The sequence below is a fragment of the Tamandua tetradactyla genome, chromosome 5 (genome assembly GCF_023851605.1).
Source record: "Tamandua tetradactyla isolate mTamTet1 chromosome 5, mTamTet1.pri, whole genome shotgun sequence".
Taxonomy (NCBI): Eukaryota; Metazoa; Chordata; class Mammalia; order Pilosa; family Myrmecophagidae; genus Tamandua; species Tamandua tetradactyla.
Genome location: NC_135331.1, coordinates 193,244,313 through 193,269,719, shown reverse-complemented (window position 1 = coordinate 193,269,719; position 25,407 = coordinate 193,244,313). Strand labels below are relative to the sequence as shown.

Genomic DNA, 25,407 nt, shown 5'->3' with positions numbered 1-25,407 from the left:
TTGAAATTTTTTACCCAATATTGATATTTTTAGATATTCCTGAATTATCTTTCATCACATAGTGAACTCTCATCTATCTATAAGATTATTAAGACTGCAGTTCTTCTTTTCTTTGTTACCAAACAATTGCCTGAATGTGCAGAAAGAAAAGTAAGTATAGTGGGATTTTTTGTAAAAATATTATTTTTCAGGAAAATTGTGTCTTTTGGCTTGTCAGGAATATCTTTAATCTTCATTTATCCAAATGCTAACTTAGAGATGTATAAAATAACTCAGTCACTTGGGAGGTTATTGATTTTACCTACAACTATCTGAATGAAAATAAAAAGAAAAGTATAAAAATGCTGCTGCCATCATGGTATAGACAGCTGTATTTGGAAGGGCATACATTTTTTTCCCATTCTGTTGGCAAGAGTTTGAAGGGAAGCCTTTGAGTTTATGTGATTCTTTCTTCAGGTATCAGGAAATGAGTGATGATGGAAAAAATGCAAGTTCTCAAGGCTACTTTATTCTATTGGGTTTTTCTAATTGGCCACAACTGGAAGTGATTCTCTTTGTGGTTATTTTGGTCTTCTACTTGATGACACTGATTGGCAACATGGTCATCATTGCCTTGTCATACCTGGATGCCCATCTCCGTACTCCAATGTACTTCTTCCTCTCAAACCTCTCTTTTCTGGATCTGTGCTACACCACCAGCTCCATCCCTCAGTTACTGGTCAACCTTTGGGGCCCAGAGAAGACTATCTCTTATGAAGGTTGCATGATTCAACTCTACTTTGTTCTTGCACTGGGAACAACAGAGTGTGTCCTACTGGTGGTGATGTCCTATGACCGTTATGTAGCTGTATGTAGACCCTTGTATTACAATGTCCTCATGCACCCTCATCTCTGTTATCTGTTGGCTGCAACTTCTTGGGTAAGTGGCTTTGCCACCTCAGCACTTCATTCTTCTTTTACATTCTGGGTACCCTTGTGTGGACATCGCCAAGTAAATAATTTCTTCTGTGAAGTTCCATCACTGCTGCATCTCTCATGTGTTGACACCCATGTTAATGAGCTGACTCTCATGGTCATGAGTGCCGTTTTTGTGCTCATACCTCTCATTCTTATTCTCAGCTCCTATGGTGCCATTGCCTGGGCAGTGCTAAGGATGCAGTCCACAACTGGACTTCAGAAAGTCTTTGGGACATGTGGAGCCCATCTTATGGTTGTATCTCTCTTTTTCATCCCAGTCATGTGTATATATCTCCAGCCACCATCTGAGAATTCTCAAAATCAAGACAAGTTCATTGCCCTCTTTTATACTGTTGTCACACCTAGTCTCAACCCTCTAATCTATACTCTCAGAAACAAAGATGTAATAGGTGCAGTAAAGAGATTAATGGGTTGGGAGTGGGAGATGTGACAGAGGGATTGTCTGCCCTGCAACTTTGTTTAAAGGGTCTTGTTCACCTGGAAGGGTGGTCATAGATCTTGGAAAAACTGCCAGTTGATAATCCCTGTAGGAAGATGATGCTAAATGAAATAAAACTAAGCAAAAACAAAATATGTGGTTAAATTGCTTAAGTTGGTTTAATCAGTTATGTATTGAAGATCTCTAAAGCTTTTTCTTTTAAACATCATTATTCTTTGCTGCGTAATATATATCTTTTAGTGTAGAAAAGAAAATTGATCCATATCTTTCAAATTATCACTCTTAGTGGTAGATAATAAGATTGATGAATAACAGGTTGAGAGAGGCTCTCGAATAATGCAAAGAGGTATATTTCTCATATCCTCTACTTTTTCAAGGCAGTTGGAAGTATTGAAATAGTGGGAATAACTTCTAAGATTGTGATTTATAGAATGCCGAATAATGGACACAATAAACAGGGAAAAATTAGGTGATGTAGTATTAGAGTATCTAATGTCTGAAACAGATAGAATGAGGCTCTGAGAATAACTTGGTGCAGTCAATGGATGTCTTCATAAATTACCCCCCAAAATTATTGATAAAAACCATTGATTGGTACATCTTAGTTTATTTTGGTTTTTAAACTTGTTCTAACAAGAAAATTTCCCATTAGTAAAGATGTTATAAAAATAAACCTATATATGATATTTTTCCAAATAAGAAAATGTATTTTCTTGGAAGGAGTATATATGAGTAGGTGATCTGTTGCACAGGCGAATCCTAACCATTACCATCTGAAACAAATGGGAGACATTTTTCAACTGCAACTGGTCAGCTAACTTGTAGTCTTAGAGATCAAAGGACTATTTATTTTAAAATAATATCTTTGGAAAGTCACAACTTTTGTAATCCATATATTAGTTATAGTTTTGCATCTTTTTAAAGAGCTATATGTAGTTGATCCAAATCTTATTAAATAGATTACAAAATGTGATGATTTGAAGCTGTATGTACCCCAGAAAAACATGTTCTTAAATCTAATCCATTCCTGTGGGTGTGAACCCATTGTAATTAGGACCTTATGATGAAGTGACGCCAGTCAAGTTGTGTTTGTGGCCCAGCCCAGTCGAGATGGGTCTTACCCCTATTACTGGAGTCCTCTGTAAATGGATTGAACTAATACATGAGAGAGAGAAAGCTACAGGATGCCAGATGCTGAAACTGATGGAAGAAAAGGCAGAGACTGGGAAACACCACCAGGTGCCTGGCCGTGTGACGGAGGTGCCCAGGGTCACTGGCAGCCAGCCCCAGGACAGTCTCAGGAAGAAAGCATTGCCATGATGACACTTTGATTTGGACTTTCTTTTAGCCTCAAAACCATGAGCTAAGAAATTCACACTGCTTAAGGCAGCCCATTTCATGGCATTTGCTTGATTAGCCTAAGAAACTTAAACACAAAATTAAGACAAAAATAATCTCCAGGATTTTCCCCAAGTTCCTGGATGCAGCGCAATTACTTGTCTTCCCTGCTTGGGCTTTTTGTCTCTGCTGAAGGTTTTCCTCTTTTCACCCTCTGGACCTCCGATAAAAATGAGCACCAGATATAGGCTACAGTCTGATGTCTGCAAATCCAGCTTTCAAGCAAAGGCTGATACATATCACAGAATTTTATGAAATGATTGAGGCCAAGTGAAGGAATCATATCACACGCAACACAAACTTGACAAAATCTGCCATCAAGGACATTTTCTGGTTTAGGGAACCTCATGCACTACTTCAGCCTCTCATCAGGTAAATGGCTCATTTACATTTTTGTCAGGCTTATTGAGATGCAATTTACATATAATAAAATCAACCCATTTTAAGTATATAGTTCAATGAGTTGACAAATGTGTAACTGTGCAAACACCACCACAGTCACAATATATAACATTTCCATTACTTCCAAAATTATTCCTGTATCCTTTTGCAGCCAGTTCTCACCCTCTTCCCAAGCCTCAGGCAACTGCTGATTCATGGTCACTATAGCTCTGCCTTTTCTAGAATTTCACATAAATGCAATCGTGTGGTTTGCAAATTTTTAGTCAATTTCTTTCACCTAGCATGGTTTTTTTTTTTTAATTTATCATCTTGTATGTATCAGCAGCTCCTTCCTTTTAATTGCTGATTAAAATTCCATTTTATCAACATATAAGATTTATCCGTTTATTTGATAGTGGACTTTTAGGGATATTTACAGATTTTGCCTATTATAACTTATGCTGTTATGAAAATTAGTATGCAAGTATTTGTGGGCAAATGTTTTCATTTAACTTGGGTAAATACTTAGGAAAGGGATTGATGGAAAATATGCTAAGTATTTTTAACTTTATAAAGAACTGCTAATCTGTTTTCAAAGTGGCTGTACCTTTTGCGTTGCAAATAGCAGAGTATGAGAGTTCCACTTGCCCCACACTCTTCTTAACATACTATATTGTTAATCTTCATACTTTCAACCCTCTGAGTGGGTTAATCGTTTTATCTCATTGTGGTTTTAATTTGCATTCCTTGATGAATGGTGATGTTCACCATCTTTTATGTGCATTTCACAGCTTCATAGACCATACTTTGTGAAGTATCTGTTAAATATTTCATCTATTTATGTTGGATCATCTGTCTTCTCATTATTGAGTTTTAGGTGCTATTTTATGTATTCTGGACTCAAGTTCCGGGTCAGATAAATGTTTTGTATTGATTCTCTCCCAATCTAAAACATGCTTTTTATTTTGTAAATAGTGTCTTTCATTGAGCAAGTTTTTAACTTTAGTGAAATACATTGTACTATTTCTAAAAAAGAGCCTGCTGGGATTTTGATTCGGGTCCAATTGAATTTATAGACCAATTTGGAAAGAACTGATCTTGGCAGCATTGTGTCTTCTGATTCTGAAATATGGTGTTTATCATCATTTACATATTTCTCACTTTATCTCAGAAGTGTTTGAAGTTTTAATTGTCCAGATTTTGAAAATGTTTTGCTAAATTCACCCCTAAGAATTTAATGGTTTTGGATACCATTTTAAATAATGTAGAAATAAAACTGATTTCTGTAGATTGACCTTTGTATCCTATGACTTACTAGTTTTAGTAACTTTTTGATAGTTTCTTTGGGATTTTCTGAGTGTGGTCATGTTGTCCACAAAGACAGTTTTATTTATATGTAACCAATTGTTATGTGGTTGTACTGTAGCCGTTCCAGAATGATACTGAATGGAAGTACTGAAAACAGAACTCCTTGTCTTATTCTCACTTGTTTTGTATGCTGTGTGGTGGGGGATCACATTTCATTCTGTTTTCATGTGAATGTCCCATTATTGCAGCTAACATGATATGGTTTCTTTTTGTTCTGTTTTGTTTTTTGTATGCATGGGTGGGTCTCCCACATAGCAGGTGAGAATTCTGCACTGAACTATCTACGCACCTGGCTCTTATTCTCAATTTTAAGGAGAAGGCATTGTCTTTCACCAAGAAGTATGTGATTAGCTGTACGTTTTTCATGGATGTCCTTTATCAGGTTTAGGAAGTCTCTTTGTATTCTTCGTTTGGTAATAGTTTACCAGAAAAGGATGTGGGATTTTTCCAATGCTTTTCCTGTATTTCATCAGATGATCTTTTGATATTTCTTCTTTATTCTGTCAGTATGGTGAATTTGAGTAATTATTTTTCATATATTAACCCAGCTTTGCCAAGTGGAAAAAGAAACCAAGTTGATCAAAATGTATTGTCCTTTTAAACCTTGTTTGCTTTTATTTGCTAATATATTGTTAAGGATTTTTGTGCGAATTATGAGTGATATTAGGTAATATTTTTCTTTTCTTGTGATGTCTTTGCCTAATTTCTCTATCAATGTCATGGTAATGTACATGATTTGGGAAGTGTTCCCACCTCCTGGTTTCTGAAAGGGTTTGTTTAGGATTGGTATTATTTATTCCTAAATTTTCAATAGAATTCACCACTGCAGATATATGAATCTATAGTTCTCTCTGTGGGATCATTTTAAATTAAAAATTCAATTACTTTAATTGGCAAAGAAGTCTTCAAGCTTTCTTTTTTTTTTTTTAGTCCGTTTTGGTAATTTGGGTCTTTTAAGGAATTTGTGAAAGTTATTGTTCATAATATTCCTTAATCCTTTTAATTCTTGTACGGCTTATAGTGATTCCACATTTCATTGCTGATATCAAGAGTTTGCATCTTTTTCCTAATTTTCTTAATTGGCCTACTTAAAGGTTTGTTAATTGTTTTATCTGTTCAAAGGAACACTTTTGGTTTCATATATTATTCTTAATGATTGTTTTGTATTTCATAAATTTCCGCTTTTATTTTATTAATTCTTTTTTTCCTATTAATTTTAAATTTAATGTGCCCTTGAACTGGCCCTATGCTGGTGAGGAAACTAACTTAAAATTAAAGTATGATCCATTGAGAGTTATTTGGGAGATAGTGATCAAGAGTGGTACAGTATGTACATTGTGGTCAGCAATGATATATTTTGAGGAAAATCCTTCAAGGGGTTTCAGAGTCCTGAAATACATGACAACTGTATATAGTTGTTAGTTTAATTTAGTGGTTGCTAAACTTTTCCTTAACCAGTTTCTAGTGAAGTGTCAAATGGGAATATCCCCAAATTTTGGAAGTACCATACATAAATCTCTTACGTGTAAAAACAAAGCAATATAAATTTCTTCAGCATATGACTAACTTTCAGATCTGAAGAGACAGACTGCATTTAAGATGGCTCTCTATGCATCCAGGACACCCTATTCATTACAGTCTTCATTACCCAGCCCAGGGGCATAGGTCATTGCATGCTGGTCTACCTTGGAAGCAGATTCTGAGCCAGAGATTTGCATGTATTAGGTTTATTAGGTAGTTCTCTCTGGATCAATACCTATGGGCAGTGAAGGAGACAGGATTGGACAGAAAGAGAAGAGGAACTACGACGCAGTTGTAACAAAAGCTCAGCCAATCCCACACAGAGCTCTGGAGCTGACAGCCTTTCAGAGTCATGCTGAATTGAGGGAGTGAGCTGGCCTTTGAGACACCCCCCACCAACCAGTTATTGACTCTAAATTGCCTCCTGTGAGGAGGCAAGATCCAAGGGCAAATTCTCCAAAGGGATTCCCTTGAGTGCCTGTGGCTACCTAAACCCTCAACAGCTGGAGGAATAAATGATTCAGTTCTGAATTATTTGTGAGAAGTTATCTGACCTGCGTAAGACACAATCCACTTTCATCCCCTCTTCGCACTACTAAGATCCACTTCCTTCCAATGATAAGCTCTAGAAGTGGTTCTTCCAGGAATCCGTTGAGCCTTTTTTCCTCAGGGAAACCTACAAGAGAAATATTAGTGGGATGAATTATTGCATCTTATCCCAGGGCAGTAATTTCATACCCTTCATGGTCCTCCTCCATCACCCATTTCACAATCCTGTCACACTCAGTTAGTGCCTCGTGCCTCTACTGGTCCAGACTGGCTTCCTTGGTGTTATGACGAAAACCCTTGACCCCTAAGTGGTTTGAGCCCCTGGTCATCAGACCATCATTCTGTTTGTCTGTTTATCATAAAAATTGGCAAAAGAATATCAGGAGATACCCAAGCAGATTATATTGGCATCAAACATATTCTTCCCTGTCTCTTCTGCTTTCCTATTTCCACTTGATGTATGGAATAAATTATTCCTGTAATTAATTGCCAGGATGGTGACTCTTTTCCTTGTTTTAGTCTCTTCATATGAAAAGCTTCAAGTGGCTGGTTGGAAGCCAACTTGAATTTTTTTTCTATTAAATATTTTTATTAGAGAAGTTGTATGCTTACAGCTGGGCATAAAGTGCAGGATTCCCATATGCCTGCACCCCACCAATACTTGCATTGGTAAAGAGAATCTGTTACAATTGATGATAGCACTTTTTGTAATTCTACTAATGGTTTTAATAATAGTTATATTTGTTACAATTGATGAAAGACTGTTAAAGTAGCACTATTAACTACTGTTCATAGTTCACATAGAGGTATTTTTCCCTGTATCCCAACTAATTATTTTTTTTCATGTATGTCTCTATTTTATTACTCATCTACCCACAAACTGAATAAAGGGGGTGTCAGTCACAAGTTTTTACAATCACAGGGTCATAAGGTGATACTTATATATATAACTATAAAGTCATTATATATATATATATATATATATATATATATATAATTGTCCAATCATTATCAAAGATCAAGGCTATTGGACTATACCGTTCATCAGTTTCAGGGATTTCCTTCTGATTAGGCTAATATGCTAGAAATTAAAAAGAAATATCTATATAATGAGTCGGTCATCATAATCACACATTACCTCCAAACTTCTCCACTACAAGTCCTCCCTCTCATCTGGTTATTCTCTCAATCTTCAGAGACATCTGAGCAATGGCTGTTTCTAACTTATTCATACTGAAAAGGGTGTTGAAATTATGAAAGGAGAATGAAACCGGTTGATGTTCCTGGAGAGACTTGTACCTCTGTGTTTCAGGGCCTTTTTGGCATAAGAGCCATCTGGAAGCCTTTAGTTTCTGAAAAAATAGGCTTTATAGGTAAAACTTTTATAGAGTCTTAGATAGAACCCAGGGTATTCTTTTTTTTTTTTCAAGGTAATTACAAAAATATTTATTGATAAAAAACCTGTACTTCAACAATTGGTTGAAGTTTTAGAAGCTTTTCTGCTGTTTCTATGTCACTAAATTACCCTTGATTTTTCACATTAAAGAGGGAAAGCGAAAAAATGAAGCACGTTGAAGCAATTTTTTTCCCCAATCAAATCATATTGATCCTGTGCGTAAAAAACATGCCAGGAGCTATTCAGTGACAGTCTTTGGTTCTGATAGAGGTAGTCTATGGACCACTACTTTGAGAAAGATTGGCTGCTTTCATCCAACACCTCTGTGTTGTGTGGTCTTGCTTTGTATTAAAAACTTGAGATTTATTCTCAACTTCAAAGGTTTGTGGATCACTTTCTTTGAAGTAACTTTCTGCCCCAACTGTATCCATAATATTGCTTCCACAATTCTGTGTATTATAGCCACTGTCCATCTGAATGTTACTGCTTTCACAAGGAATGACACTGCTTTCTGCAAGAGGTGACAGGCACATATGAGAGTTTTCAATGCTGAAGGCAATTCCACTCACAAAATCAGTCAGGGGTAAACCCCCATTATCAACAGTCTCCTTAATCCATGTGTTCTCATCCGCCATCTCTACAGGGTCAACCATACCCACAGTGCTATTCTCCTTCTCACTTTCAACATCCTGCAACAGTGCTAATCCTTTTTCAGAAGCACTGGATGGATTCTGTGAGATGGACATGGCAGTCACAACTAAATGTGTGCCATGTGTAAAAGTATCACTGTTCAACTGCCGCAGAGGTATGCCAGCAGTATCCATGACTGGCAAGGAGACGTCGATGGGAGGCGTGTTCTCTTTATCTTCTTCATCTTCACTGGGAGGCTCAAGAGTAAAAGGTATCCGAATAAGTGAGGTCCAATACTGAGCACCGCCGCTACACATCTCGAATCTCAGAGGAGACCAATTTTTAATTGGTGAGCAGCCATCTATATAAGGACTTCTCATACATGGATTAGTAATTCCTTTAGAATTTGTTTCAGATGAAGCATCAGGAGAATGAAAAGTAAACTTCCTTTGTTCTGAGAGTGGTGTCTGTGGAGAGCCGCCTCCCGGGTCTGGCCTAGTGGACACGCTGCGGCCTGCTCTAGAGTTCCCCCCCGCCCATCGAGTGAGTCAAGATGGCGCCCGCATCCTGTTTCCGCGTATGACGCACGCGCCCACCAACCCTATCTTCCAATCACCTCTGTATACGTGGCACTAACCTATTGGGTTTGGGCACAGTATATAAGAGGTTACCCGGACAGGGTGGGGGGAGACGACCCATAGGGAGCCGTACCTGATGGCCGCATAGAGGTTGTTCCCCCGCGGGGTATTCTGTCCCGCGCGGAATTTGTAACAGAGCTTGCAAGCTTAGCTCCAGTAAAGGTCTGTGCTCACAACTGCAGCGTGTCTCGAACCCGTGTCTGTCACTTGAGTCGGTTTGTCTGCGTCTGTCTCTCTCTCCCTCCTGTTCCCTCCGCCGGCCGGGGACCTGACACCGAGCGAGACGGCTACGGACAAGTGGTGGCCCGTACGGGGACCCTCCTCTCTCGACACCTCTTCTGCAAGGAGAGCCGTACTGTCTCTTCTTGAACTGAGAAGGACGTGCATCCTGAGCTCGCAGCGGACTTCCCGCGCCTGATCACCGCGAGAAGGTGAGTACTTCTTATTACGTGAGAGTTAAGGCCCGCGGGCTTTCAGGTAGCCCCGGGGACTCGGAAGAGCTCTCCGAGGGATTAAAGTACAGTGCCGACTGCAAACATGGGGCAGTCCGGAAGTTCACCTTTGTTAGCTCCCTTAAAGACCCTTTTGAAGCAGCGGGGCATCTCAGTTAAGAAGAGTTCCCTCCTGCGGTTCCTTGACGATGTTGCTACCTTTGCCCCTTGGTTCGCCCATTCCGGTAGCCTCAGCTTGCCTTCTTGGATAAAACTTGGTAACGACATAAATCGGGCACGCCGGACGGGCCTATGCATGGACCCGATCCTAGTCCCCATCTGGGAGACCGTCCGTGCCTGTCTTGAGACAGAAGCTACGGGCCTTAGTCCATCCCCTGCCCTGCTACAGGCGCGGCACGCGCTTCAAGAGACTCGGTCGGCTTCGTCAGCGGACGGCTCCTGTGAAAGTGAGCCGCCCACTTGTAAGCCGCCAGAGTCTGGCGCTAGTTCAGACGACTCTGACTCAGAGTCAGATGGTGACGAGGCTGAGAGTGCAGGCGCACCTCTGCTGATCGATCTGGGGGGGCTCCCGGTCTCGCCCCCGCTGCCCTCCGCCCCGCCCGCGCCTACCGCTGCGCCCCTAGAGACGCGGCGCCTTCCGGTGGATGGTAAGCAAGGGCTCCCTCGAGTGGCAGCATCAGGTAATTCCGTCTGCCCTCCATTGCGAGATCCGGAGCCCCCTGCAGGCTGGTCATGGGAAGGGCAGTTACAGCCGTACCCCCCGCCTGCGTACGCGAGCCCTCGAGACCTTACGTCACCAAGTGATGGAGGGAGACATTTCTGGAAATGGAACCCCTTTTCAGCCTTTAGACCTTTCGGTATGATGGGTGGTTACCAGCCGCTTAAGCCAGAACCAGTCTCAGAGACGTACCCGGTTATTATCAATCCCCAAGGTAATAACCAGTATGAGCCATATGATTACAAAGTTTTAAGGGAATTGAGGCAAGCTGTCCATCAGTATGGCCCCAATGCTCCTTTTACCTTGAATATGGTTGAAAACCTTTCCACCCTGAATCATACGCCCGCAGATATATATCAGCTGGCCCGTGCTTGCTTGCCCCAGGGCCGATACATAGATTGGAAAGCATGGTTCGAAGAGTTAGCGGAGGAGCAAGCTGCGAAAAACGCAGCGGGGAGACATGGCGGATGGAATGCAGATATGCTATTGGGGAAAGGTGCCCACTCCCAGAATCAAACAGGGTTCCCTCAAGAAGTCTACGCCCAGATTTTCCGTTGTTTCGTAGGAGCCTGGAAAAAGCTGACAGGTGAGGGAGAGGCTCAAGCCTCACTCAGCAACATACATCAGGGCCCCACAGAACCCTTCGTGAATTTTGTAGCCAAAATGCAAACTGCGGCTGAGAGAATTTTCTCAGATCCAGGAGTGGCAGAGACTGTAGTTAAACAAATGATATTTGAGCAGTGCAACAAGGAATGTAAAGTTATCCTAGCACAAAACAGAGGAAAAAACCTGACGGAATGGGTTCGGCTCTGCAGAGATGCTGGTAGCCCGTTAACTAATGCAGGTCTAGCTGCCATGCTAGCCAGCTCCCTACAAGTAACTACAAAAAAACCAAGAGCCTTAGAGACAAGGCCTAAAGGATGCTATCACTGCGGCCAGTCGGGACACCTTAAGAGAGACTGCCCCAATAAAAGCCAACCACCCACTACTCAGCATTTTGGTAGACCACATGTGGAGACCAAACTATGTGGCCGTTGCCGCAAGGGACCCCACCGCGCAGAGGACTGCAGGTCAGTCTTCGATGCGCAGGGTGCGTGCATTTCTGGCCACCCTAGACAGATTCCAAAAAATGGGCAGAGGGGGTCCGCCCCCTCGACGGACCCCCTTGCATGCCATTCGACAGTACAGCATCCGACCAAATCCGTGCGTCCCCTGGCTCAGCAGGATTGGACCTCCGTGCCACCTCCAGACTCATACTAACCCCCTCCATGGGTGTCCAGTTGGTGAGGACCTCCTTCAAGGGGCCCTTACCGGCTGGTACTGTGGGGCTCATATTGGGAAGAGCATCCACAGCCCTGAAAGGATTAACAGTCATACCAGGACTTGTAGATTCAGATTTCACAGGCCAGGCCCAGGTTATGGTCCAATCTCAGCTAGGCACCCTAGTCATCGCAGAAGGCGATAAGCTGGCACAGCTCCTGCTCTTGCCCAGCTTACATGCATTCTTTCCGAGTAAAACCAGACAGAGAGGAACTAAGGGGTTTGGATCCAGTGGAGAGGTTTTTGAGGGCCTCCATATGTCCCTGGAGTCTCGACCTATGCTGACTATTAAGGTACAAGGCAGATCCTTCTTGGGCCTGCTTGATACCGGGGCCGATCGGTCAATCATAAGACAACAAGAATGGCCCCCCGCCTGGCCAACGTGCAAGGCGGAGGAACCCATTAGAGGAATAGGCCAAGTCTCAGCACCCATGCTCAGCGCAACCGCCCTTCATTGGGCCGATGAAGAAGGACATCAAGGTAGCTTCCAGCCCTATGTATTAGCCCTGCCCTGCAACACACCACTCCAAGTCCTCCACATAGAGGTCTAGTCCGATGGAAGGATGTCCTGTCGGGACAGTGGCAAGGCCCTGACCCCGTGCTCAGCTGGGCCAGAGGCTCTGTTTGTGTTTTTCCCCAGGAGCCAGGACGTCAACCAGTGTGGGTTCCGGAAAGACTGGTGAGAACCGTGACATCGCCCGAGGAGGCCACGGAGCTGTTGCCCAAAAAACCAACAAGCCTTCAACCTGAACCATCAGATCAGGCCTCCAACTCTGCTGATGACGGCGGCGACTGACGAGATGGCAACGAAAACGCCGGTCACCCTTCGATTGTTTAGAAGGGGGACCAGTTTTAATACCCCCCACTCTCCCAACAGGTGGAATCAGACCTTAAAGTGCTTGGGAAGATCAAGTTAACCCCCGTTGCCTTCGACCTTTCCAAACTGGGCGAGACTGTACAAAGTCTGTGGAACCGAGTCACCTCTTGGTTCTCTTGGCCCAATTTGACTACTTGGATTCTCGTAGCGGTGGGACTATTAGTGAGATTAGTCACTGTTAAATGCTTGTTAGAACGCTTGTTCCAGACACAGCAGCAATTGCGTGTTACTACCATGTTGGTTATGTCACTCGCCCCTGGTGCTCCTGACAATGACCGCCCTGCTGCCCAGTCCCCCATTTCACCGTATGACCCATCCCGGCCACTCAGGGCGGGACGCTCGAAAGCAAGACCCGCTGCAAGGCCCATGGCTGTGTCCCGGGTATAAAAGGCGGCACCAGCAGTCATAATTTTGGTCGTAGGCTGATCTCTTAGGTGAAGTCGCAGTCCTGGCCAGACTAGACTCCAGCCATTGCACAGAGACACCTAGCGACACTCTCGATTCTGGTTGCCGCTCTCCTGCCCTCCCCTCATAACCCAGTTGCGAGGCGAAGCACTGCAGGGAGAGTCACGTGGTTTCCAGCTCACGGGCTCTCCGGTCTCTATATGAGGTGGCATTCTGGTTGGTGCCTAGCAAGCCTAGTCCAGACTCCCCAAAGCACCAAAACATGTAGTGGGCCACTCAGGCCCACGGGAGCACACTCATCAATGGAGACACTGGGTCAAAATAAATAAAAAAAGGGGAGAATGTGGAGAGCCGCCTCCCGGGTCTGGCCTAGTGGACACGCTGCGGCCTGCTCTAGAGATCCCCCCCGCCCATCGAGTGAGTCAAGATGGCGCCCGCATCCTGTTTCCGCGTATGACGCACGCGCCCACCAACCCTATCTTCCAATCACCTCTGTATACGTGGCACTAACCTATTGGGTTTGGGCACAGTATATAAGAGGTTACCCGGACAGGGTGGGGGGAGACGACCCATAGGGAGCCGTACCTGACGGCCACATAGAGGTTGTTCCCCCGCGGGGTATTCTGTCCCGCGTGGAATTTGTAACAGAGCTTGCAAGCTTAGCTCCAGTAAAGGTCTGTGCTCACAACTGCAGCGTGTCTCGAACCCGTGTCTGTCACTTGAGTCGGTTTGTCTGCGTCTGTCTCTCTCTCCCTCCTGTTCCCTCCGCCGGCCGGGGACCAGAAGCTGAGCGAGACGGCGCCGGACAGGTGTCTTTCCTATCTGAAGTGCAATTGGTGAGAAAGTAGGTGAAGAAATAGGTGGACTGGCTGTGCTTCCCAAACTGTATTTTTTTGCATTACCCTGAATAGGACTAGAAGAAAACTGGCCCGAACCTGGTGTTTGAACAGGGCTCCTACACCGTACAGGAGATAAATCTATTGAATAAAACACTTCAAGTGATGCTTGAGCACTATGAGAACTTCTGGGAGAAGCTGGAGATAAGGAGTCAGAGATACTTCCATTCCCATCTAAAAACAGCTTTCTTCTGAGAGATGAAGAACTGAGGTTTCCTGGAGATTGATCTGCAAATTCGTCAGCTCTAAAATAGTCACCTAATACATTCTCTAAATTAAAATCCACAGGAAGAGACAGCAATGTCTGACAAGCAGCATTGCTTTTCTCAGAATGAATAGTCAGCTTTCCTCCAATTGTAGAGTCACTATTTATATTTATACATTTACTGGAATGATACTCTGCAAGCTGTTTCCCTCCATGATCAGTCCAAGGAGAAGGCACGATGACATCTTTAGTGAAAAACTGTTCAATGGCTTTTTGTCTTTTGTCTTCCACATCTTTATCTATTTGAGAATGAGTTAGATATAAAGCTTGACGATGAATGTCTTCAGGGTCTATTTCTACAGGATTTATTACAGCTAGTTGATCAATAGACCATCTGAACTTCCCTGGAGTTGGCAATTTTGTTGATTTAAAAACGGAAGGGCTGGAGACAGTTTGTTCATGGAGATTAGAATAATCACTAGGACTTTCAAAAGGATTTAAAACAGTGATCTTTCCTGGAGTTTCTGGTGTTATCTGCATTTTTGATTCTTTGACATCTCCCATAGCACAGACAGAAGGCTACTGATGTGTATAAAATGGAAACCACGCTTCCTAGGGTAGGAAGCCCCCAGTAGAGACTCCAGGGCTTTCCCGAGGTACCAGGCCAGAGGGCACATTGAGCAGACTCCCAGGGTATTCTTTTGGGTTTTCAGGAATACTGTTTATTGGGGCTTGGCATACGGTGACAATCTGGAATATCTAGCTGAAGCTTATATAAGAGTAACCTTCAGAATGACCAGTTAACCTATTTGAAATCACTTAGCCGCTGAACTTTAATTTGTTTCACTTCACTTCCCCCTTTTGGTCAAGAAGGCATTGTTGGTCCCATGGAGCCGTGCCCCACTTGGGGGAAGGGCGGTGAGTTTACTTGTAGAGTTGGCTTAGAGAGAGAAGCCACATCTGAGCAATGAAAGAGGTTCTCTGGCAGTGACTCTAAGGCATGTTTATAAGATTATATTTAGCCTCATCATTACAGAAATAAATTTGATAAGGGCAAGCCTCAAGATTGAGGGCTTGGATTATTAAATTGGGTGTCCCTAATGCTTGAGAGAACATTAGGAATTCCTCAGGTGGGGAAGTTTAATAGTTCTGTATTTTTTCTCCAGTCCTTCAAAGACATTACAAATACTTTTTTATTTTCTGCCTAAAATATTTTGAAATATATTGGAGTATTACAGTAACCTGTACAGAATAACAAGATTTCATTCCCTATTTTAGGTTTCATGTAATTAGCTGTTTAAACTAACTCACCAGACAGGTTAAATCAAATAGTGCTATTTGATTTTGAACAAAATAAATATCTCTTCCTTTGGTCTCACACAGAAGTTGAAGTTTTAAAATACAGACAATAGCATCCTTTACCCTGTGTTCTGATTTACCTTAGTCCTAACCAGGTCAGCTTCATTCATATCTCTAATTGAAATCTGATCTCTATTTCAGCTTCTTTAACAGTTCCTCTATGGATAATGTTGACTTTTAGAAATGCAGAACTATATCTGAGTTTCAGGTGTCACTCAGGTACCCAAGTTCCATGGAACTAACAGTTTATACATGAAGAGCACAGCATCTCAGAATTTAGAAATAACAGTAAAACTCAGGAGTAAATGTGACTACTGTAAGAGCTTACAATCTGGGAACATTTACAATCAGTCTTATTGAACATTCTGTACGCCTTAATCATCAATTACCCAATTTCTGCCCACTTTCTATCATCTTATAACCTATGCTCTCTAATTTAATTCTCAGAGTTTGCTCCTTATAGTTAATTAATATTAGTGAGACCACACAATATTTGTCTTTTTATTTCTGGCTTCTTTCACTCATCATAATGTCCTCAAGGTTCATTCACCTTGTTGCATGCCTCCTGACTTCACTCCTTTTAGCAGCTGCACACTATTCCATCATATGTATACACCACAGTTTGCACTTCTTCTCATCAGTCGATGTACCCTTGGACCACCTGCATTCATTGCCAATTGTGAATAATGCTGCCATATATATCAGTGTGCAAATGTCTATTCATGTCCCTGCTTCCAGTTCTTCAGAGTATATACCAAGTAACTGGATTGCAGGATCACACGGCAACACTATACTTAGCCCCTGTGGAACCAACATGCTGCCAGCTCCAGAGGGGCAGCTCCATTTTACTTCCCTATTCACCTATATACCTGATAGGTATATCTTTCTCTCAATATCTACTCCAGAATTTGTATCTCTCTTTTTATTTTTTTAGAACAGTTTTATTCACATACCATACTATCCATCCTAAGTATGGAGTCAGTGGTTCCTAGTATAATCACATAGTTATACATTTACCACTACAATCTACGTAAGAACACTTCCATTTCTTCTGCAGAGAAAGAAGAGGGAAAAAAGAAAAAATACTATGCCCTCCCTTATATCCCCTCTTATTGGCATTTAGCTTTGATATAGTGCCTTATGTTACAATTAATGAGGTAATATTACAGTGCTGCTGTTAACTATAGACCCCAGTTTGCATTAATTGTATACCATCCAATTTTTAACACCTTACAATGGTGATATACATTTGTTCTCACTCATGTAAAAACTCATGCTTGTACAATTTAATCAGCATCATTGTGCACTCTGGGTTTCACTATGTTATACTGTCCCAGTTTTTATCCTCTATATTTCCTTCTGGTACCAAACATGTTCCTAACATTTCTTTTTCATCCATAATCACACACAGCTTTGTTCATTATACTCACAATATTGTGCTACCACCATACAGTGTTGTACTATCCATTTTTAAGTCCTTACAATTTTTTGAAACATTCTTTACTCACTAAGCATCAAATGCCCAATCTCTACCTTCTTTCTATCTCCTGAGAACCTGCGTTTTTAACCTTAACTCAGAGTTTGCTCATTATAGTTAGCTCATGTTAGTGATACTGCACAATATTTGTTCTTTTAGTTGTGGCTTATTTCACTCAAGATAATGTCCTCAAGTTTCTTCCACATTGTTGCATGTGTCACAATTTTATTCTGTCTTATAGCTGTGTAATAGTCCATCATATATATGGCAGTTTGTTTGCCCAGTCATCAGTGGATGGACTTTTGGGCTGTTTCTACCAATTGAGAATCATAATTAATGCTGCTATAACCATAAGTGTGCAAAATATTTAGTTTTGATCTATTTTGAATTAATTTTAGTATAAGGTGTGAGGTATGAGTCCTCCTTCATTCTTTTGGATATAGATATTCAGTTCTACAGGCACCATTTTTTGAAGCAACAGTTCTGTTCCAGTTAAGTGGACTTGGCCACCTTATCAAAAATCAATTGTCTGTAGATTGTAGATGCAAGATTCTATTTATGAATTCTCAATTCAATTCTATTGGTCAGTATATCATACTTTATACCAGTACCAAGCTGTTTTGATCTCTGAAGCTTTGTAATATGCTTTAACATCAGGTAGTGTGAAACTTCCTGCTTCATTTTCTTTCTCAAGCTATTTTTAGCTACTCAGGGCATACTGCCCTTCAAAATAAATTTGATTATTGTTTTTTCTTTTTATTCAAAGTAAGTTGGGATTTTGATTTGTGTTGCATCGAATCTATAAATCAGTTTGGGTAGGATGGACATCTTAACTATATTAAGTCTTCTGGTCCATGAACACGCTATGCCCTTCCATTTATTTAAGTCATTCTTGATTTCTTTTAGCAATGTTTTGCAGTTTTCTGTTTGTAGGTCTTTTATGTCCTAAACATTCTTAAATATTTTATTCTTTTGGTTTCTGTTGTAAATCCAAAGTTTTTCTTGAGTTTCTCCTCAGATTGCCAATTACTAGTGTATAGAACCAAATGGACTTTTGTGTGTTGCTCTTGTATCCTGCCACTTTGCTGTACTCATTTATTAGATCTAGTAGTTTTTCCTGTAGTTTCCAACTCTTATTGTAGAAGTGTCTACTTTCCTCTTCAGTGTTGTCAAAGTTTGGGTTATGTATTTTGGGACACTCATGAGTGGCACATAATATTTATGATTTTTATTTCTTATTGATGAGTTGTCTCTTTTATTAATACATAGTGTCCTTCTTTTTCTCTTTTGTTTTACATTTGAAGTCTAATTTGGCTGATATGCATATAGCTACTCCCACTCTTATCTGGGTTTTGTTTGAATGAAATATCTTTTCCCAACTTTTCACTTTCAACCTATTTTTGACCTTGGGTCTAAAGTGAGTCTCTTGTAGACAGCATATATATGGATCCTGTATTTCCTTGTTATCCATTCTGCCAGTCAATGCCTTTTAATTGGGGAGTTTAATCCATTAATATTTAATATTGTTACTGTAAAGGCAGTGCTTTCTTCCACTATTTTGTTCTTTGGATTTTATGTGTCATATCTCATATTTTCTCTCTTTTTACCTTTTTATTTACCCTTATTGATAATCTTCATTTCTACACCCTTTCCATACCTCTCTCTCCTGTATTTTCCTATTTGTGTGTAGCACTCACTTTAGTATTTCCTGTAGAGCAATTCATGAACTTGTTCATGAACTCTCTCAGTGTCTGTTTATCTGTAAATATTTTAAACTTATCCTCATTTTTTTTTGCTAGATACAGAATTTTTGTTTTGCTAGATACAGAATTTTTGTTTTGCTAGATACAGAATTTTTGTTTTGCTAGATACAGAATTTTTGTTTTGCTAGATACAGAATTTTTGGTTTGCAGTTTTGCCTTTTAGTATCTTAAATATATCACACAACTGCTATCTCCATAGTTTCTGCTGCAAAGTCTGCACTTAGTCTTATCAAGTTTCTCTTGTGTGTGATGGATCACTTTTCTCTCACTGCTTTCAGAATTCTTTCTTTGTTGCTGGCATTTGTCAATCTGATTAGTAAGTGTCTTGGAGTAGGTTTGTTTGGATCTACTCTATTTGGGGTACACTGTGCTTCTTGGACCTATAATTTTGTCTCTTACAACATTTGGGAATTTTGCAGTGATTATTTCCTCAATTATTCTTTCTGCCCCCTTTCCTTTCTCTTTTTTTTGTGGGCTACCCAGAGCATGTGTATTCATGGACTTCAGGTTGTCATTCAATTCCCTGAGGCCCTGCTCATATTTTTCATTCTTTTCCTTATTTGTTCTTTTGTGTAGGGTTTCAGATGTTTTGTCCTTTAGTTCACTAATTCTTTCTTTTTCTATTCAAATCTGCTATTATATGTCTCCATTGAATGTTTAAACCATTCTGTTGGGACTTTCATTCCAATAAATTCTGTCTTTTATTTTTTCTTTCTTTTTTTTTTTTTTTTTGCAAGCTTCTCAGTTCTCTATGGTCACCCAGTGTCTTCTTTTTTCCTTCATCTCTTTGACACCTTTTCCTTCAACTTATTGATTTGATTTAGAAGATTTGCTTGAACATCTTTAATTAGTTATTTCAACTACCATATCTTATTTAACATATTCATTTGTTCCTTTGACTTTCCATATCTTTGTGCTTCCTAGTAAGACTCATGTTTTTTGCTGGTGTCTAGGCATCTTATTTTCTTGATTAATTTATTCTGGAGGTTATTTTCTCTCTTTTGTCTAGGGTTTTCTTGTTGATTGGCTTTGTTCTTTAAGTTTTCTGACATTCAGTTCAACTTATTCTAGACCTCTAGCCTAGCTTCTGTTTAACTGGTCAGAATTTTTCAGCTCTTATTTTTCTGATTCTTACACTGCCTATATGGCAAATTTTTTAGATTACCTTTTTTGTGTGCAGTTGTTCAACCCCCAGAAAAAAAGCTTTCTTTTCCCTTTTCCTCCTCAGAGAATGTTGATTTGTTTTGTATATTGCCTCTATATTTCTTGTTTCCTCCAGCATCTTTCACCTGGAGGTCCTGCTCTGGGTGGAGGAAACCCTCAGAAAGGGTCAGCCCCAGCCAGGTTTTCCAGACAAGAGAAGCCCAGGACCTGTGAGGGGTGTGCAGTTTCAAGGTTCCCTGGGGATGAGACACAGCAGGGTTCCAGTCTTTCCTGTGCAGCCTCTTCATTCTGTGCTTTGCCTGTCCTCCCAGCAGAGGGATCTGGGCTCTGCTTTTTGTTGGTTGAAATTGCTGCCTATACCCCAGCCCCTGGGGTCTAAATCCTTTGAGGAGCAGCCACCACTTGAGCTGGGTCCTGCCTGCTCTTTCTTGGGAAAGATAATGCCCTTTCAGAAATTATCTCCCCCGCTTGATTAATTACTTTGTCTTTCATTCAGCCCTACTTCCACCCTTGCCTGAGGTCAGACTGAAAAGGAGAATGCCAATTGCTTTCTTTAACTGGCTGCTTAAAACAAAAGGAAAGAGACAAAACCTTCTGCTCATGGAGCATATCCCACCCTCCCGGGTTTACCAATCAGAAGCTGGAGTTGGTGCCTGGCTCTGTATGCCCCTTTTCTCGGATACAGTCCTTTTCCAGTGTGCTTTGTTCAGCCAACTCCAGTAGCCTCAGATTCTTTTATTATTATTTTTTTTTCCTCAGCCCTACTTTTTTTTTAAACTAGCACAGGCTAAAACTTCTCTGACAAGTCTAGTGATCACAGCATGAAGAATTTTGGAACTTAATATAACCTGCTACAGCCTAGCTTGTTGGACAGTTCTGAGATTTTGATAACAGTGAATTCTGCTAACACCACAGGTTTCAGTATCATTAGTTAAAATCCTCCAAAAATAAACATTTATATCTGTGAATATTTATTATTATGCAAATATTTACTGCCATTGCCATTTAAATTTAAGTACTTAATTTTACATAATAGTTAGCATATATTAAAGGTAATTGGAGTAACACGCACCAGGTTCATGACAGTGGCTGCATCTGGATTGAGTCAGAGCGTGGAAGTTAGATGAGACACGGACCTGATCCGTGACATTTTATGTGATGTCATAATCACATAAATTATGTGAAAATGCTGGAAACAAATACGACAAGAAGTAATAGCTGATCATAATGAATGGTGGAACATGGATGTTTTATACTAATTTCCATATGTTAATATTTTTAATATTGAAAATGAATAACAAAGAAAGTAGAATTGCTTATGAAAATATTAATTCAAGTTGAAATTCATTCTAATGATAATAGTAGCTAACATGTATTTGACAGTTTTGTTCTAGGGACTGTGGAAAATGTTTATGTATTTTTCTTATTGAGTTCTCACAATGATTAAGAATACTAACACATAAACATCATTTTCTGGGACTTCTGTTAAACAGAAAAGAAAGTATCTGACAACTTTCTCAAAATTACTAAAATTTAACCATAACTTTATTCTAATATGATATGATTTGCATGCCAAAATTTTCTTTGGTAAAATCGTAGCACAAAAACCAGGATTGAGGTCACAGGCCTCCAGGAACGTTCCGCAAAATTAGAGCAGGCTGAGACTAAGGGTCCGCAGTTTCGGGAAGCAAGTGATTTATTAGCTCGTGTGCACGGGGCCCAGCTGAGTCACCTCGAAAGTCTGAGCCCTGAACAAAAGGCAACATTGATTTTTATAGACACTATTACATGCTACAGATAGGGAAGCCTAATACAGTAAATAGCAATATTAAAGGAAAGGTAATTGGTCAGTTTAAGGCACAAAGCAAATTGCAGAAGCAGATACGCTGTTAGGAGAGGGTCCCATCCCAGGTGTCTCATCTTACTTGCCTGCAGTTTTACCCAGTCTTGAAGGTCAGGAGAGGGGGTTTGGGGATTTCTACAGAATGGCAGCCCAATTAAGGGAGAGAAAGGGGGGCCTGCTTGCTACAAAATGAAATATGTTAGCTAGAAATAACATAACTTTAAAATATTAATTAATTTATAAACTAACAATATATATAGTTTTTATACCAACAAGCCATTTTGTGGACATAGGCTAACAATCACAGCTAATTTCACTTTTTAATGTATTATAAAAAAGATTTTCACAAGAGGGCCAGGGAAATTGGTGAAATTGTTTCTGAAATATTAAATAGTTAAAAGTCTTCTGAGTTTTGGGGTGACTCTCTGACTAATAGTTTGAATGGTCTTCAAAGGTTATTTTCAACCATTTTCCAGGACTAAACTTGGCTTTCAATTTCAGAGATGTGGGATAAACACAAATAGAGAACTCAAGTTAGTAAGATACATAGCTAAACACTTATGGGTTCTAATCTTTTAGTGTTTCATGCACTACCATCCCCAAATTATGTTATCTCTGACAAATTATCACTCTCAAACATGTCCCTTGGCATGTGGGGAATTGGAGAAGGAATTTCAGGTAACTCAGACAACCTATTCCCTTCCCTATAAATATAACTCAAAATATTTTTCTCAGTGATGGCTGATCTGTAGATTCATTTGAATACCTTTAATGCTGAAGGCACTCCCATGAAACTGTTCTAACCAGGACAACTCCTTGAGGGAAATTAATTAGCACTTTAGGGTTTATCTTTCCCAAAGGTCCCAGTAAAGAAAAGCAAGTTACATTCTTCCATTGTCTCCATAAAGACTCCATTTGCTCTAAGGAGTTGATGCCCTTATATACTAGATGCTCTAATGAGTTCCTTTTTCCTGTAGACTCAAGGCTTTTTGTTCTGTAGCAGTGATAATTAGTTCCTTTCCAACTCTGCTTTCCTAGGTTGATGTAGTTGATTAGAAGAGATGGTGTAAATATCCATATATGTTAGCATATTTGGGGAGATAAAAACCAGCTATCAGATCAGTCCACACATGGTGAGAACACGGGTCACGAAGAAAACATACAGGAAATGCAGACAGAAAGGACAGAAGGAAAGGAATTGTTCAAGTACTGCTTAGGCATCAGGAAGAGTATAAAAGGATTAATATGATAAGAATCAATAAAAAATTCTCAGTGATAGGTGAATGGTGAGAAAAGACTCATGTCCACTACTTTTCTTCCATAATGCCTCATTTCAAGACAGAGAGAAGATATTTTATCCCATAGTAAAAAAAAAAAAGAAAAGTAACATTTGATATGGACTTTTATTTACTGCTGTTCCAGTAAGGATAAAATTAAAGCATAGAGTTCCTAACTTTTCCCTCTTGCATCTGGTATATTTTTTGTTCATTTTTTTGTAACCTTTCTTAATGTATAAAAGAGTGCTGAAAGATGGGTTATGCAATAGATAAATAAATCCCATAGCTGCCACTTTCTTTTAACTTATGTATTAAGGAGTTCAGACAACTGTATAAAGAAAAAATGTACCTGCATCAGAGGAAGTAAGTACAGAATTGGAGTCCAGATTTCTCATGACGTGTTATGTTCCATTCTAGGGAAATGAAAATATCCCTTATAATTTTTCCATCATGTCTCAAATGGCAGTGACATTTAAGTGAAGGAATTTCAATAATTTACTATTTGACCATTCCTTTTTTCTTCAATCATACATTTTAAAAACATTTCTTTTAAAGTAAAGTATGGACTGATTTTCCTGGATGCTTTCTGAACCATGGAAAATAGTCTAGTGTAGTAAATAGTTAATGGTTATTCACATTACCACTATTGTCAAGAGTTGTAAGGCCCTAATTAGTGTTACAGCCTCAGGAGCAAACTAATCTGTGTGCGAAAACTCAAACAATTAGTCACCCATAGCATCTTTTCAAAGAGTTGAGCTTATCAAACTTGAGGAATTAAGAGACCCCAAAAGAGGTAACTAAGTGTGGCTCAGCTGTGCTTTCATTTTTGCCAAAGCTTATTAAGAAGTATGAAAGAAAGAATTGGCCATAGCAAGAGGTAAGCAAAAGTGATGGGGAAAAAAGTAGAACAAGGCAATGAATTCATAGAGATAAGGAGGGATATGTAAATGGTGGTTTAGTATGTCTTGTCACAGTAACTATATGACAAAAGGAGTGTTTCTCTTGCCTAGATAAAGCCTTCCTAGAAGGCTGGGCCTTCTAGGTTTCAAGACTTATCTGGAAATTGAAGGTTTCTGAAAAGTTACCCTAGTGCATGGAACCTTTGTAGAATCTTATGTATTGCCTAGATGTTCTTTAAGGTTGGCTGGAATGGTTGAGGTTGGGGTTTAGCAAGCTATGATAGGTAGCAATGTTGAACTGCAGCTTGTATATGAGTGACCTCCAGAGTAGCCTCTTGACTCTGTTTGAACCTTCTCAGCCACTGGTACTTTATTAGTTACATGTCTTTTCCCACTTTTTTGTCAGGATGGAATTGTTGATCACACAGTAGCAGGGCTGAACTTGTCCCTGGGAGTAATCTCCCATGTCACCAGGGAGACTTTCACCCCTGGATGTTATGTCCCACACAGAGGGGAGGGCAATGATTTCACTTACAGAGCTGGGCTTACAGAGACTGAGGCCACATTTGAGCAACAAAAAAGGTCCTCCAGAAGTAACTCAGGCATATCTATAAGTAGGCTAAGCTTCTCAGCTACCTACATAAGATTCACAAGAGTAAACCTGAAGATCAAGGGCTTGGCCTGTTGATTTGGGTGAATTTAATGTTTAACACAGTATCAGGGAATTCCCTAATGGTAGTTTAATAGTTCCATATTTTGTCTCCATCCCTCAAGGGACCTTAATACTTTTTATCTGCTTAATATATTCTAGGATATATCCAGGCATTACATTAAGCTATACAGGATTAAAGGCCCTCATTCTTATTCTGGGTTCCCTGTATTTCAATTGTTAGAGTGAATTTTTCAGACAAGATTGAGTTAGAGTATGTGCTACAAAACATTTAGGTTCCAGACAAAATAATCCTTTCATACTTTGGCCTTAAAGAGTAGGTGTGGTTCTAAAATATAGACAATGTCTTCCTTACCCCTGTGTTCTGAATTACCTTAATACCAACCTGCTGGGCTTCATTTTTATCTCTAAATACCAGGTTATATATATATAAAGCATCATCTCAAAATCCAGAAATAGTAATTACCACTCCAGACTAAATGTATCTGCTATAAGAGCTTACAATCTAGCACCCTGTTTTCTTATTTGCATTTTCTAAATGAGACCATACAGTAATTACTTTTTGTTTCTGGCTTATTTTGCCTCACCAAATGTCCCACAGGTTCATTCATATAATTGCATGCCTCATGACTTTGTTCCATTTTGTAACAGCACAATACTTGATCCTATGTATACACCAACATTTGCCAATCTACTTCTCAGTTGGTGCATTCTTCAGCTACCTGCATGCATCAGGCGTGATGTATAATGTCCAAAGTCCACAGTCCATCGACACTCTCAATTT

At 40.2% G+C, this 25,407-nt stretch overlaps 2 protein-coding genes and 1 long non-coding RNA gene across 3 annotated transcripts; 1 reads left to right on the top strand and 2 right to left on the bottom strand.

Moving 5' to 3' along the window:
- The first annotated feature begins 466 nt into the window (after positions 1–466).
- Positions 467–1,408, top strand: LOC143682955 (olfactory receptor 2J3). Its single transcript, XM_077159317.1, has one exon. It carries the CDS (start codon positions 467–469, stop codon positions 1,406–1,408), a length of 942 nt encoding a protein of 313 aa, XP_077015432.1.
- A 5,209-nt stretch (positions 1,409–6,617) lies between these two features.
- LOC143682953 (uncharacterized) lies at positions 6,618–23,468 on the bottom strand. The gene is made up of 3 exons (XR_013175389.1): positions 23,404–23,468; positions 21,007–21,123; positions 6,618–6,761 (listed from the first exon to the last, which is right to left on the bottom strand). It is a non-coding gene; the product is annotated as an uncharacterized LOC143682953 (long non-coding RNA).
- Positions 8,066–14,840, bottom strand: LOC143685205 (protein aurora borealis-like). Its single transcript, XM_077162921.1, has 2 exons — positions 13,880–14,840; positions 8,066–9,123 (listed from the first exon to the last, which is right to left on the bottom strand). Exons 1-2 carry the CDS (start codon positions 14,733–14,735, stop codon positions 8,306–8,308), a joined length of 1,674 nt encoding a protein of 557 aa, XP_077019036.1. The 5' UTR covers positions 14,736–14,840; the 3' UTR covers positions 8,066–8,305.
- Positions 23,469–25,407: the final 1,939 nt, after the last annotated feature.